Source organism: Etheostoma cragini, chromosome 3 (genome assembly GCF_013103735.1).
Source record: "Etheostoma cragini isolate CJK2018 chromosome 3, CSU_Ecrag_1.0, whole genome shotgun sequence".
Classification (NCBI taxonomy): domain Eukaryota; kingdom Metazoa; phylum Chordata; class Actinopteri; order Perciformes; family Percidae; genus Etheostoma; species Etheostoma cragini.
Genome location: NC_048409.1, coordinates 18799740 through 18816005, shown reverse-complemented (window position 1 = coordinate 18816005; position 16266 = coordinate 18799740). Strand labels below are relative to the sequence as shown.

At 39.8% G+C, this 16266-nt stretch overlaps 1 protein-coding gene across 1 annotated transcript in view; it reads left to right on the top strand.

Moving 5' to 3' along the window:
• lekr1 (leucine, glutamate and lysine rich 1) overlaps positions 1–16266 on the top strand; it is a 68583-nt gene that overhangs the window by 13763 nt on the left and 38554 nt on the right. The window contains exons 3-4 of the mRNA XM_034862823.1: positions 6481–7010; positions 15643–15720. Coding sequence (XP_034718714.1) covers positions 6481–7010; positions 15643–15720 — 608 coding nt within the window. The remainder of the gene's footprint in view (positions 1–6480; positions 7011–15642; positions 15721–16266) is intronic.

Sequence of the window (16266 nt, the reverse complement as noted above, 5' to 3'; positions counted from 1 at the left end):
GACCGCTTCTACCCCTCCCTTTTCACTCCTCCACACACACCCAGATACACACGCATACACACCCAGATAAACAGACATAGAAACATATTATTTCACAAAGACACGCAAACTGTGCCGTGGTCAAGGAAATACTCAAAATATTCACACACACATCTACACTCATACACTTGCTCATGAACACACACTTGTCATGTGATGGGTGGTGCACCTAAGGGGTCCAGATAAGTGGAATCTCAGTGTTGGCTCTCGCTACACTGAGCACCACAGGGGGTCTTTATCGTCGCAAAAATCAACAAAGCCACAGTCACGAAGCACAGTCTCGATCTCACACACAAACACTAGCGCACACACACTCACACACACACACACACACACACACACACACACACACACAAGGCATTTTAGCGCACACACCGTCAACACAAAAAACAAAAGCGCTCACGCGCACACAAACTGACAAAAGCTCACAAAAACATTCTCGTTTTGACACGCAAAGACAAGAGCACAGCTGCACAATGTTTTCAGTGGGACACACACACTCCACAAGCTCTCACGCACTGTCACAGTCCAAAAAAGAAAACAGTTTAGGAAAATTAAGGGGGGGGGAAACAAGGATAGGTCAACTGCTTAATCCCTTCTTAAATGCTTGCGTGATCTATCTGTGAAATCACAGACGTGATAGACAGACAGAGAGAGAAGCCGGATGATGTGCCAGCTAAGCAGAGAGAAATAGGCACGCATTTGTCAGATTGAAAGAGGAAGAGTTTGAAATAAAAAGTTTAAGAGGATCCAGGTATGATGCGAGGCAGAACTCCTGCCTTTGTTTGTTTCTCTCTATCCGCCGCTCACAATCATATCACTTGATTTAACCTAATCCTAATGCCTCTAATCCCCCAGGCACCAAAAACACCTAAGTGCCTTGTACATCACGACATCTTTCACCAGAATTCACTGGGTGCCACATTGTGCCGCAAAATAATATTTCTGTGACTGCGTTTGTGAGCGTGGGTTGTAGTTTTTGTTGCCTCTGCTTTTCAAAATCACACAAGTGTATTTAGGTTTTTCAAATACTATGATTACAAAACAAATTGTTTAGTCTGTCTGATTGTGAAGATCTGTTGGGGTCTGCTGCCTATTACACTCTACACACTACATGTTTCTGCCTGTGCATAGCCTGCATAGTGTCTCTCCTTCATCAAAAGCCTTGACCTTCTATTATAATAATAATATTTAATAATAATAATAATAATAGTAAATGCAACTAAGTATATTTTTGTTCCTGTCAGGTTTTGGCTAGGCTGATATATTGACTGATCTGTTGGTTGTTAAGTACAAAGCAATTGCACTGCGAAAGCCAGAGATACGTTTAATGTTTAAATTTAAACCACAAACATGTTATGTTTCCCATTGAGTCAATTTGTGTCTGTGTTCGTGACAGAGACCCACCCCTGGTATTTTGATGGTCCAGATGGGTCAGGGCAGCTGTAACTGAGGAGGCGGAGGTGGATGAGGAGGAGGAGCAGGGAGATAAGGAAGACAGGGGGAAAACGTTGTTTAGGAAAAGGGGGAGAAGAGAAGAAAAGAATAAAGGAGAAATGGACAAAGTGGAGAAAAAAGGATGCTGGGAGGCGATGGAAGATTAGTAAAAGACGAAGGAGGTGGCGTGAAAGTAGCAGCAGAGAAGTCGGGAAAAATTAGATTTATTTTATGTGTCTTGTCAGCATTGTGGCCCATCTCAACACTCATTACATGAGACAATGAGCACAGACATTTGCACACAGACACAATCACGCAGACAGTCAGGGAGTTAAAAAGGCATCACGTAAATTAATTATGTTTCTCATCCTGGCAGGACACCAGCCACCCAAAGCGTGCCCCCACCCGGTCGCCCCACCTGCACCCTTTGCACCAATCCACTCCTCCTAAATGTTTCACATGAGGCAAGAGCTAATAGCCCCATGTTTTATTGATGGAGCATTGAGGAATTGTGCTGATAACATGGATTGTTGAGGGAGTCCCAGTATTTAAGACCAAGATTAAGTTTAAGACCAACGCAATGTCAATTTCCCATCCAGCGCCCACGTCATTTAAATAGCAAATGCACCTGCGCCCATCTGTGCATCAATGGGCGTGCTGGTCTGACAGGGAGTTGTGTTCAGGTGCATTTTTGGTAGATTGCTACCTTGAGGGAGCGGAAAGTGATTGTGCCATTGACCAACAAAAACCTGGTTTAAAGTCAATAAAGCTGCATTTCATTGTTATTTTAACACCTGCTTCACCTCGTGGAGTTTTGGTGGCATAGTCCTCGTGCCATATATAATCTGCTCGTAAGCTTTCACTTAACGCACAAGCAGATCTTCTCCTGAAAATCTCTCCTTCCTGCTTAGCGAACACGCCATCATAATAGCACTGTGCCAAGGTACAAACACGCCTGACTTTTAAAGGGAACGAAGGATGACACTGATTTTTTTTTTGTGTGCATGTTACGTCCAAAACACACCTATTATTAATTAAGATAGTATTAATTAAGATAAGTACATCCCTTTTGAACCATTCACCTAGCGCACGGACCCTTTTTTCCACAGTTTAAACTAGCATATGTGAATTTGTACACGATCAAAACGCACCTGTGCCAGGCGCTTCACGCTGTGCGCTTAGATTGTTAAAATAGGACCCTCTGTTACAGTAAGAGGTGGATGATTCAATGTTTAATAAGATCGTGACTACATCACCAATGTACCCTGAGGCATTATGCATGTTTTGCCTAGTTACAGATAGCATGTTGACTTTTTAATAAACTCTTTTGTAATATATATTTAATAACTCTGTATATATTAGAATAATCCTTACCAGATACATTAAACCGAGTATAAGAGCTGTATGTGTCTTGAAATGTAACCTTTTTTTGTTGCTTTTGGCAACAGTCTAGCATGCTAATGGAGTCAATCTTGAGTCAGAATGAAAGAGAGACACAAGAGGAGCCATAGAAGTGATGTGTGCACTAGAGGACAAAGATGTTCTGTGTGTAGAAGAGAAGCATCTATTGGCTCCTGGGATGAAACATTCAAAAGACAACGCAAGATTTTTCCTCCTCCCTCATTTTTTCACTCGTTTTCTATCACTTCCTTGTTCCATTCAAACCACCCTTGTCTCTCTCCTCCCCCTCTTAGTTAGTAGTTGTCTGTGCGTGCGTGTGTGTTTGTGAGAGAGCCAGTGGAGGGGTTAGTTTTGTGGTTTCACTGCTAAGTGAACGTGTCAGTGCCCAGGGAAAGGGGTCTCCCTGAGGAGCCAAACTCAGTCACGGGAGCACACAGCCTGCTGGTGGCACAGCCATTCTCCCTTCAGTGTGTGTGTGTGTGTGTGTGTGTGTGTGTGTCTGTGTCTGTGTGTGTGAATGTGTGCCATTGTGTGTTGAGAGGGTGAGTTTCTTGTCTGTCTCAAGATGCTTAAATGAGTACATTTTCTTTTGTAGGCGTCTATCTATGCCTGTCCTTTTATTTGTACCTGCATACATGTTTGTGCTTGTGTCAATGTGGGTTTTATTGTTTGGATCTGTTTTTGCGTATTTGGGTGTGTGTGTTTCTGTCTGTGCCTTTCATCTATCCTTGTGTGTCAAGCCATAGCTAAGGCACAATTCAACCCACAGGTCAATGTAACATTTTGTATTGCCCCCTTGTCTGTCTTCATGACTGCATCACACACAAATGTACATGCATAAGCATTTTTGGATAACCCGCTCACACACTTAGTATTTAAAAAAAAAAAAAGTGTGTGCTTGTTCATTACTTCCCTGGTGATTGTCATTGAGTTTCTGGACTTGTGATATGTTGTTGCTAATGTGCATTTTCTGGCTTTCTCATGTACAGTACTTTTGGTGTGTATTTTCCATGTCTGTGCTCTATTTGAACCTTTTATAAGATGTTGGATTCTTGTTTCAAATATCGGTCTTTGTTAACATATATAGACGTACGTACGCTTGTAATTTTTAGGGGAGTCAATGTTGGTCTGATGTTGGTCTGACGGCCGGCCCGCCAATTTGGTCCAGACTGGAATATCTCACTAATGTATGCCATTAAGTTTTGTACAGACACCCATGGTTCCAAGATGAAGAAGTAATATTACTTCTAGCAGTGCTGTAGACCCTTAGTCTTGTTATTCACTTTCATCAGATCTAAGTGTGTGCAGCCTTCTCCTCTTGTACCTCAGCGTTTACTGTGTGAATTGCTTTAAAGTGTTACTGTTGCTCTTTCTGTCTGTCATGACAACTAGAAGGTGGATGCCCGCTGTCCTGAAGACATGAGGCAGACAAAATCTGAACCTTCACCTCACATGGATAGACAAGAAGGCCCTGTGATGGGAACCGAGAGAGAGAAAGTTATATGTAGTCAATGGAGAATCTGAGAGAGAAGCTCTATATTCTTAAATGCGTTACCTATCAATCATGTGTCACATCAAAAGCACTTGCAAGGGTTGCTGCATGTTTTGTCTGCCTGTCTTGTCTACCACCCTGTCATTCTTTTTGACTTCTCTCTTACCATAACGAAGAAGGAAACGTGAGAGGCAGAGGGAGAGAGCAAAAAGAAGGCAAGAATTCATTCAATGAAAGCCATTTCAGTATCTTTCAGTGCTTTTAAAGGAATAGGGCTTATTACAGTCTGCCCTAGCTGTAGATACTGTAGTTGAGCCAACTCATTTTTTGTCTCTGTGCATGCATTGTTTTAGTCCGATGCAACACCGGCAGCGCTGCTGCTAGTTAGCTTAGCGTAGTCAATGGAATCCTATGTTGCCGGTTAGCATGTTGTGAGTAAAAATGAGCTAACAAAAAAACAACACACCAACCTAATTACTTCTTATTGTCTGCATATTCACAATGAGTACAAATAGCAATGCAGATTAAGACTAGACAATTTCCTTGTTCTTGATTTGGGACTATATTGGGTGGAAGCACAGCCTAAGCACTACTACATGGCACCGAGACATCACGCCAAAAACAAAAAACAACACTACCATGATTCTATGTTGCTGTGGGCTTGGTAGCAAAAGGGAAAAGGTTATGCGGTCAACAAAACAAATAAGTTAGTTCATTTTTAGAGCATGAATGTCTGGTCTGAATGTGGCGCTGCTGAGAAGGCCGTAGCAGAATCAAAATCAATAGGTTTCCTATCCTGTCATTAGTTTTATAGATAATTTGGTCACAGTCAAAACTAGTGGTTGGAAAATGGACAATGGACAACAGCAGCAATTAAATGATCGGTTCTGTTTCCTTCCCAAGAATGTCAGCTTTGTTTGCACGTGTCTTTTACCTTGTTTACATCATGTCGCAGTCATCATATCAGCTTTCTAACATGGGAGCTGTCAGCATGTCATCTAAATATCAGCTGCCTCTCTGCCACATATCATAAAGATGAAAGCCCGGGGATGTGATCTTATCCTTCATAAGCCTGAAAGAAGTGACAACAGCTTGGAGAGAACACTGACATGCACAGAGAAAGAAAGATAATTTTTGGAGATGTTTTTTTTCCCGACAGACAGCGGTAAAAACAATATCTGAAGGAGGTATTAGAGTATCTTTGAACTGCTGACAGATAAAAAAAGATGTTTTTGTCACCAGAGCATAATTGTGATGGATAATGAGGCCGGCAGTTTTCAGACCTAAATGTTTTTATAGACAGCTCTGATACTTCATTTGTAAAGGTTCTATACAATAAACCATTCAAAAGTGAATGTTATTTCTGCACTCATCCTCCTCCAAGATATTCATTATTAACTTCACTTGTTTTTGTTCTCAACAGATTGTGTATCCAAATACATACACAATTTATATGGATTGTTAAGGCAATAATATAATGATAGTCATCATGGAAACATTAATTGGTCATGTGACAAGGGCTGGGAATTTTTTTCTCCACAAAACCCTATAAAGATAAAGTGCAATACATTTACAATAAACTTGACTCACACTTCAACAAAGAAAACCTTGTAAGTCTCATATTAATTTTGATAAATCAGCTAGCCAACTGTACCAACTTGATTATTCCCATAGTATTAAAGGATATAGCACCCGTGATAGGGCTTCCCCTTTTAAAAATTTAGTTGTGTTCTTTCTTATTTTGGCCAGCCATTTGTTTTAAATGTCCAGAAAACGTATTTTTTTAATCAACTATGAGAATTAAAAGTGGCCAGTGATCAATAGAAAAAAGATTTAATTTTTAATTTTATTTTTATATCATTTTGTTGAGCATTTTAGGCCTCCATTTCAAATTTTTTTTGACATGCAGCAAAGGGCCGCAGGTCGGAGCCGAACCCGCGCCCGCTGCGCTGAGGAGCACACCTCTAAATGTGTGTGTGCTCTACCAAACGAGCCAACCCGGCCGTATTATTATTATTATTATTATTATTATTATTATTATTATTATTTTTATTATTATTATTATTGTCATCATTATCATTTTCAACAAATTGTGTTCATTTTCTTCTCAGATGGAACGCCGTGAGACGGCGTGTTGCTACTGCGGGGTAAGCTACCTCATTTTCAACGAGTTCCATCAGCTCCACACTCGACTGGCTCAGTTGGAGGAAGAGCTCCAGGAACTGAGAGAGACCACCCAGAGAGAGAAGGCCCAGCGAGAGGCACTGGAGCTGGGCAGGCTGGAGTGGGAGAAGGCAATTCACATGCAGGTCCAGAGACAGACAGAGGAGGAAGAGAAGCGCACAAGAGATGAGCTAGAAGAGAGGAACAAAGACTCAGTGAGAGCTCTTAGAGAGCAGTTTGAACAAAAACATGAGAAGCAGAGGCAGGAGATGAAAGAGCGGTATCTGAAAATCACTGAAGAAAAAGAGAGACAACTTAGAAGAGAGCTGGGAGACTTGGAGGCGGAGACAGTGAGGAAGCAGCGAGAGGAGCTACACAAGATGTCCGAGAAGCGAGAGAAAGTTCTGAATGACGCACTTCAAAAGGCCAATAAAGATTTAGACGAGCTGAGAAAATACTCCCAACAGCTGGAAGAGAGGTGAGGTTTGCGTGTGTTTGTCTGTGCTTCCCGTCCCTGGTGTGAAATGATCTCTAATGCCACGCTTCATGTGGGCAATTATCCTGTGAGTCACGCTGTTAACACAAAAACACACAAACACACACACAGACAAATCTGACATGTATCCCACTAGCTGGTGTGTGTCTGTGAATCTCTGACACAGACCCTGGTGTATAATTATCCATTTTGTTGTCATCTTTAACGCCTCCATCATCACATACATTACCTAGAAGAGGGCAAATAGATATTCTGTATGAGGCTCGGTAAAACGACTGTTTGAGTTTTTTGAGGAAGTGTTTACTGATCAAATCCTCAAGCAATTTAATTTAATTTCTGTGAAACAAGACTGTTTTACAGGATTTATCATTACAAACAGTGGTGTTCAAAAGTTTGAGCACCCCAGGTAAAAATTTGTATTAATGTGCGTAAAGAAGCCAACAAAAGATGGAAAAATCTCCAAAAGACATCAAATGACATATTAGACATTTGTATAATATGTCACAAAAAGTTAGATTTTATTTCCATCATTTACACTTTCAAAATAACAGAAAACAAAAAATGGCATCTACAAAGGTTTTGCAGTTTTTGGGCACCATGCATAGTTTATACCTTGTACCACCCCCTTTGAAAAGTATCACAGCTTGGAAACGCTTCTTGTAGCCAGCCAAGAGTCTTTTAATTCATGTTTGAGGTTTCTTCGCCCATTAAATTACTGTTGTCTGACTGACAGTCGCCTACACGATGCATAAGGATTTGTAAATGTTCAAAATCTCAATTTACTGCCCATTACAGAATAAACTACTGATTGTCTATTATATAGGAAGTAGTAAATGAAGGAGTGATTTTGAAAACAGGGAGAGCCGAGGAAAACTGTGGAAGTTAAGGGAACATTGCGGAACATTGGACTTTTTTCCAATTTAGCACTCCGACAGTTTCCGTGTGCAATTTCTTTCTACACCATTATCGTCATTATGGACAGCTGTACACATGCATTTATTATGAATACGTTACTTATGAAAAAAAAACAACTAGGGAGTTGACAACATTGCTAACTGTTGACAACATTGCTGTGAGTCTGTGTACTGCATGAGCAGGGCACAGCCGGTATGCTCATATGGCTAGCTGGGTTTTAGGTTGTCCGTATGTTGTTGTGTGTATGGTAGACTGGTGAGCCAATCCGCTATCTGCTCTAAAGTAAGCTGATTATCCCTCCAATACACTGCCCACATATTTTGAGCCGAAAAACTCACGCAAACACACAACTAAGCACGTACTGCACACAGTGTGCTCTGGAGCCTTGGGGCCAAGTGTAGGTCAGGAGGTCAAAGTTCAGTCAGATAGTGATGCACGACATAGTGATGTGTGAGACGCCAGCATGGACTGAAAGCAGTGGATTCTCTCTTGCTCTTTTTTTCTGTTTCTTTCTTTTTTGTGCTTTTTGTCTTATTATCTCTCTTTTACTGTCTTTCTTTGCCTTTCTTTAACTCTCTACAGTATCGCTTGCTTTATCCATCAGCCATTTCAAGATGCTTTCTATAATTTGCCTTATTTCTCTAGTATACTGTATATCTCAATGTTCAACTGCTTTAAATATGCAAAATTTCATTTGAATTTATCTATCATATTATAATCATAAACGTACTTGTTTTTTTACTTTCTTTCACTCTCTTCTCTATGCGAGTGGGAGTTAATGAGAATGTTCTGAATAGCTAGCTACACAGCAGGAGTGTGACTCTGTTGTTTTGTGAGATCCATTCATGATTGACAGCCATACCCTCCCTTCCTGAGAGACTTAATACAGCCTTAGTGGGTAGATTATGTAATTTTTCATTTCATTTTCCAAGTGCTTTTTTTACAGGAATGGATGTAAATTTTTCTAGCCAACAGTGTACTTGTTTTTTTGGAGATGGGGAGAGAATAGACATATTATCGTCATATTTTAGTTATTAGTCTAAGATTTATAAATGGCGTTCATGTCAACAACCCAGTAGGAAATTTGACTATCAAATGCATATCCAACTTGATGCCAAAAGTTTCTCATATGCAAATAGACAAGAATGTCTCACATTGTTCATTTATCCAGATAAGTGCACTTTGCTGAGACGGTTAGACATGTAACCTGTGCAAAACTGCTATAGCTCATTTACAGATTTCAGGGTGTGAATTATACTCATTAATAGCAAATAAGAAAGATACTGAAATAAAAATAAAGAAAACAACATTAAAAGGAAGCAGATTTTTTAGTTTTTTTTTAAAGTTTTAAGCCTGCTTTCAAATTTAAGGCACACCTTGGATCCTCTGGTAAGTGCGGTTCATAGTTAATTAAGCTTCACCAATCTTCTCACTCATTCTTTGTACAGCAAGCCATTTTGGAGGATCTAAGAGGACTGATGGTTTTCATATTGTAAAAGCAGGTCTTTAACATACAGGGGTGAGAAAAAGTATTTGCCCCCTTCCTCATTTCCTGTTCCTTTGCGTGTTTGTCACACTTAAGTGTTAAATGAAGGTGTTTATTATTAAAGGGGAAAAAAAATCCTAACCATCATGGCCCTGAGTGAAAAAGTGATTGCCCCCCTTGTTAAAACATACTATAACTGAGGTTGTCCACCCCTGAGTTCAATTTCTCTAGCCACACCCAGGCCTGATTATTGCCACACCTGTTCACAATCAAGGCATCACTTAAATAGGAGCTGCTTGACACAGTAAGGTCCACCAGAAGATCCTTAAAAGCTACACATCATGCCGAGACCCAAAGAAATTCAGGAACAATTGAGAAAGAAAGTAATTGAGATCTATCAGTCTGGAAAGGGTTATAAAGCCATTTCCAAAGCTTTGGTAATCCAGCGAACCACAGTGAGAGCCATTATCCACAAATGGCGAAGACATGGAACAGTGGTGAACCTTCCCAGGACTGGCCGGCCGCCCAAAATTACCCCAAGAGCGCAGCGACGACTCATCCAAGAGGTCACAAAAGACCCCACAACAACGTCCAAAGAACTGCAGGCCTCACTTGCCTGAGCATTTATAGCATAAATGTATAACCATAAAATATGATCCTATTTGGATTTAATTTGCATAAAGTGAAAAACTGTCAAATTAATAGAACGTTGCGGATTGTGATTCATCAACACCATCATTCATCAACACCAGAATTGGAGTCTTGCGGGGCTGAGATACACATTTCTACTATAAATGAGCAAGATTGCTCCTAAAGAATTAATCAAAGAACTTCGTAAACGGCGGGGCTTAGCAGGAAATTGTCCATAACTCAGGTTTTTCCACAGCAATCCTGCCTAATATCAAAACATCTTGCAGCTTTGACTTTGGTAATTGGGCTGTATACTATAGGCGGCTGTGGCTCAACTGGTATAGCTGTCACCTACCACTCTGTAGATTGCAGTCCATCGTCAAAATGTCCTTAGGGGCCCCCGAATTGCTCCTGATGCAATCAGGGCGGGTGTATGAATTTGTGTGACTAATGCCTGTAACATGTAAAGGCACCTAGAGTAGTCGTTACTACAACCTACTGCTGGCTGAGTGAGGGTTTGAACCTGTGAAACACTGCTTGGGGCTGTAATTATTTCGTGGATTTTGCATAAATTTGGCATAGGTTCGCTTGTAATCACGGTTTGAGCCTCCCTAAATACTTTTTTAAAATCATAATCATAAACTTTTCTAAAGCCCAACTGATTTAAGGATTATTAAGGCCAATACCAGTACAAATATTTGGTTTATAAAGAAATTGATAATCCAATATATCGCCAATATGTATATATTTTAAAAATCCAGAAGCGCGTAACAAAACTTAATTTCTTTTTGCTAACATTAGTTATTTATAGTTATTTGAGTTCTTACTAAAATTTGTTTTATTGTCATAACAGTAAGAAAATGTATAAAAATATAAACTTAAGTTATTAAACTTAAAGGGCCTTGAACAAAAACACACACAAAAAAAAAAAAATTAGGAGTGTTGCCAGCAGAGACGTTGTAGAGTGCCCTCTGGTGGACAGCAGCCCTGTTGGATTATTGGCTTGGGGTATTGCCAGGTTGTCTGGGTTCCGTGCTCGGAAATCCGAGGTCAGGGGGCGTGTTTCCGACTTTGACCTTGGAAAATCCTAATTCCGAGTACAAATGGAATGCCTTCATAGTCAGCATGTGAGGTATTACCACAGATCTAACTTCAAATTCACATTACCACATCAAACAGACACACACACACACACACACACACACACACTATCTCACTCTCGCCCTCTCTCTCTCTCTCTCTACTATGTCTATGTTGTGTGTATTTTAGTTGCGTGTGAGGGAAATTCTCCCTGGTAGAAGATGACCTCTATTTAACTCTTATAGTGGCTCAACTTTACTTTGGGGCTCATGACAACAAGATAAACAGAAACAATGAATTAATGAGTGTGAATCATTAACACACACACACACACAATATGACAAAGTTTATTTGGTAATCAACAAAAACATGTTCAAGCAGTAGCATAGCAACCCACACATACAAATGAAACACAGACAGATGCGTTGCTTTACTGAATTAGAATTGAAAGTGACAAGCTGTAGGACAAAAAGTATTCAGTTCATTTGCTTAGCCATAATATGATATCATTGTTTGTGCTTGTACTGTGTGTGTGCCCCTGTGTGCTGTTTTGATGATAACAATCATTGTTATGGCATCCCTGACATGGTTACCAGATAACTTAAAAACAAAATATATCTACGGACAGGTGTCACACCACACATAACACACACACACACACAAACAGGTGTCTGTGCGTGCCTTTGGGTGTTGGTGTATCACATTCTAATTGTGTTTTTTTTGGTCAACGTAAGACGGCTTTTAACTTTGAATGCCCTGCCATTGTATTGATGAAAAAAGTATTTTACACACACACACACACACACACAAACACAGGCACACACACGGGCACAGGCACGCACAGTGGGTAAACCGATAACACTTTGATATGGATAAGCTTTTATTTCACTTCTAATGAGGACAGGAAATGCCAACACACAAACACTAGGGTTGCACGATATTGAGAAAATTTGATATTAATTATGAGTATTTCAATATTGGTATTAATTTCAATATTTTTTAAACATATGAAATGTTACAAAAGTTATGGGAAAAAGGATAGAAATAGATTCATAACAAATTAAACAAGTTTTTTTACAACACAAGGTTTATTTCAACTGACGGTCATATTGGACTGGTACAACCTGAATAAATAATAACGACCATGTCTACACAACAGGACATGTTTTACTGGTTGGACAGTATAAATATATACAAAGAGAAAAGGACACACCTTTCTCTTTCTTCTCTGATTTGTTCTGTTTTGTTGTCTCTATCTATTTCTTTATTTACGCTCTGTTGAAATATGCACACACGTCACATAGTTCGCTCCATAGGGTTTTTCACGTAGTCGACCCATGTGCAAGTGGCACGGTTCCTGGCCAATGAAACATGATCATTATAACATTTCAAGTGGGCTCTAAATCCAACACAATAAGCCACACAGCACAAGGATGGGATGCAGTGCTCCACAAAATCAACAAAATATTGCATGCTTTTGTTATATTGCAATCACAATGTTGAGTCAATATATTTTGCACCCCTAACACACACTGACTCAAAAGTTAATTTAAGTTAGCTTAATAGATCTACATCAAATTCACCCAGACCAATGCCAAATGGACTGGAACAGTAAATGGCTGACATGCACACGTGTGTTACAGCTCCAATGTTACATGTCATTTCAATGTGTGATCAAAGTTGAGAGATGGCGTTTTGTGGTTGAAAGAGGAATTACAATTACATTTGTTTTGGCTGTTTCCGCCATTGATGATTTCCAGTGTGGTTGTCCTAGAAAAATAATAGCCAATGAAAATGTTGTTGTACACATTAATACTTACACAGTAGACTATAACAAAATATAGGCAATAAAACATTGCAAACAATTAAAGCCAGTAAAGCAAAAAGGGGCCATAAGGCTATTACTTTTAAATGGTGGTTGATTTGTGTAATCAGATGTGAAGTTAAGTAAAAGTAAAATTACCCTCACCCTTGAATCCTAGCCCAGTACTGGAACTAGGCTAAACAGACAACATGTCACAGAACATTTTGTACAGAGTCTGGGGCTGAATATAAGCATACTAGCTTTGTGACGTTGACCTTAAGTCTGAATCTAAAAAATATAAAGGAGCACAGATGTCTTTGACACATATACACCCCATAAGAGGTAACATTTGATTTGGTAAGTCACAATAACACTGTGGCTGGCAGATCAGTGTTGTTGTTTCTGTGCATGAGTGTGCGTGTGTATGGCATGTCCTGATGAGGCAGTTGATTCGGCCTGCTGGTAGGGGGTACTCTAATCTGGCACGCACTCACGGGCTCTGCGCTACCTAGTTATTCCACTGACAGCCACTGCCCTGGGAACAAGAGCTCAACCTCACGCACGCATAGCACACACAGATTCTCATACAAAACACACACACACGGAATTCACACACAAACGCATCCCTCTCAAGGCAATGTTCTTTCTGATCTTGCTTTGGGACTGGTGGGGACAGATGGGTGAACAGTGGGAGTCTGGGCTGCCATCACTCCAAAAAACAAGGCATGCACGCATAAATACACATGATTCTCACACACACATAGGCAGAGCTAGGAGGGAGAGGGGGGATTCAACACACACACACACACACACGCACACACACACACACACACACACCCTGACTTGCTCATGAACTGGAAAACATAAAAACAGACAAGCTAAAATGCTCACTCGGTCTCAAGCACGACGCACATTCACACAGGGACACACACATCAGCTAAGCCACAATGACACGCATACTTATTTACTTGTAAATGTGCGCTCATTGACACACACACGCACACGCACAAACACACACACACACAAAGCAGAGATAGGATTACTAGAAACATACGGAACTTGCCCATTAACACCCTACACACAATTCTTGCAGTAGAATCTTATCAGTTTATCAAACAGATAGAGAAAAAAACATGTATTTTTTTATTGTATCTTCTGTAATAGCAGCATAAATATATTATAAAAAAAACACGAAACATTCATAGAAAAAGAATAGGGAATATAAAAAAACTATCTATTAGCTTTATAGGTTGCATTCTGTCTATTCAGCAGTTAGCATAGCAACAGATATTTTTAATATAACTTAGCCTATTACAAAGATTAAACATGACATGGCTGGAACAACAGCATGCATTTAGACTCTTTCTACTGTTTTGAATTGTTCTGTATTTCAGAGCTTTACCTACAAGGGAAATAATAAAATCATAATCATCATAAAACATACTAAAAAATAAGTTTGTAGCAGAATATATCTGATTATTGATTATTTTTTAACAAGAGAAGAGTACTGGCAGAAAAAAACTGAGAGGCAAGGGCATAATCATCTGATTGTACCTTATTTATACAAAACTAGTACTGGACAGCATGTACTGGGTTACTTTTACCTCTCAATGATAGCAAAAGGATGTTTCTTTCCATGGTTATGTAAACAATGGCGGTGTTGGTCCATACTGGCAGAGAACCTTGCTGTTTGTCTTACCAGATATTTACATGGTACAGGGCCTCCCAATGTCTTGGCCTCAAATTTGTTTCTAAAGTGTTGCCAATGAGCAGAAAATGATTACTGCATCTCGTTGAAATTATACACTTTTTGGTTACATTTTTTTTTAATGATTATTACTTGTCTGGTTTTAGTCTTTGTTTGTCTAGTCTGCTTCTTGTAGTACTTACTACTCATGATGTTTATTCCTCTCTGTGTCTGGCTGTCAGTGCTTTTTTGTGGTGTTTTAGAAAAGATCAGGATGTTAAGTGTCCAGGTCACACAATCTCTCTGTTTATATGTCTGGTTTGATTGCTGGAATCTGTTGATTGCTCCTGTCTGGAATCAATCAGGCTGATAGGCAATGCAGAGGAAGACTCTGCCCAACACCCACACATGCATTGTTTGCAAGTGGTAAAAGCATGTCAGGAACTTTATCTTCTTCATGTCTGTGGATTATTGTTGGTCATAAAATTAGCTTTACCGCCAACAACTGAACTGGCTGGTGCAATATACTATAGTGTATTATGGGATATCCTAATGATACTAACAACTGCGCCGATAAGTGTGCATCAAGTGTGGGTTAAGTGTACTGCGTGTTGGCATTTTTCAGATGTGGGCTACTTTTGCGACTCATGAATATGCATTTCAGTGAACAACATAGCAAGTGTGGGTAACAGACAGACAGTTATTCACTTACTTTCTTCTTTTTTATCTCTATTTTGCACTTCAATCTTATTAATTATCTGCCTTTATGCATTGCTGACTCTGCTCATATTCAAATAGTAATTTATTATGGAATAAATTATCTGAAACTAGGTGGGAATGGGGGGCCTCTTTATATGAATTACCTGAGGAAAGTTTTAATTTTTTATCTGATTCATGTTCATCTTGATATCCTTCGCTCTCTAACATTAAAGTTGCATCATCTATAAGCTAATGAGTAAATGTTGCTCATGGCTCTTCTCCCTTATTCTTCTACTTTCTTCTTCCTTAACAGGCTGGCAAAAACGGCTTCCACGATGGAGGAGGCAGAGCAGTTACTCTGCAAAGAGAAGCAGCTCGGTGAAATTCTCAGGTAAGGAAACAACTAGAGAGAGAAGAGACACAGAAAGAATCATTGACATGAGAGAGTGGGGTTTGTGTAATGTAATTAAGGTTTAGCCGGATGGAGATGAAATACAAAATACAAAAGATGAAAAAAGAAAAGTATTGGTCTGCATCACACTGATTGGCTGATGATCAGCTTCTTGACCAGATGCATGGCAGGAAGGCCAGGGCAGATGGGAAAGAACTGTGTGAGATGATAGAGGAAAAAAAATAAAAGAGACAACGGAAAAACAGAGAAGAGAAAGTAAATTCAGCTGACCCACCGCTTATTTCCTGGAAATAGAGTGATTAAAAATGATGTGAGATGAGAGTGGTGGAGGTGAAGAGAGTGGGAGGGATATGAGACGTCAATAGAGGAAAAAGTGCTTTTTAATCGGGCCGCTGACATTAAAGCTGCTAAATGAGTAAACCATAAGGTGTAGTCTCACTGTGTATGTAATCTCTCTCTCTCTCTCTCTCTCTCTCTGTCTCTCTCTCTCTCTCTCTTTCTCTCTCCCTCTCTCTCTCTCTCTCT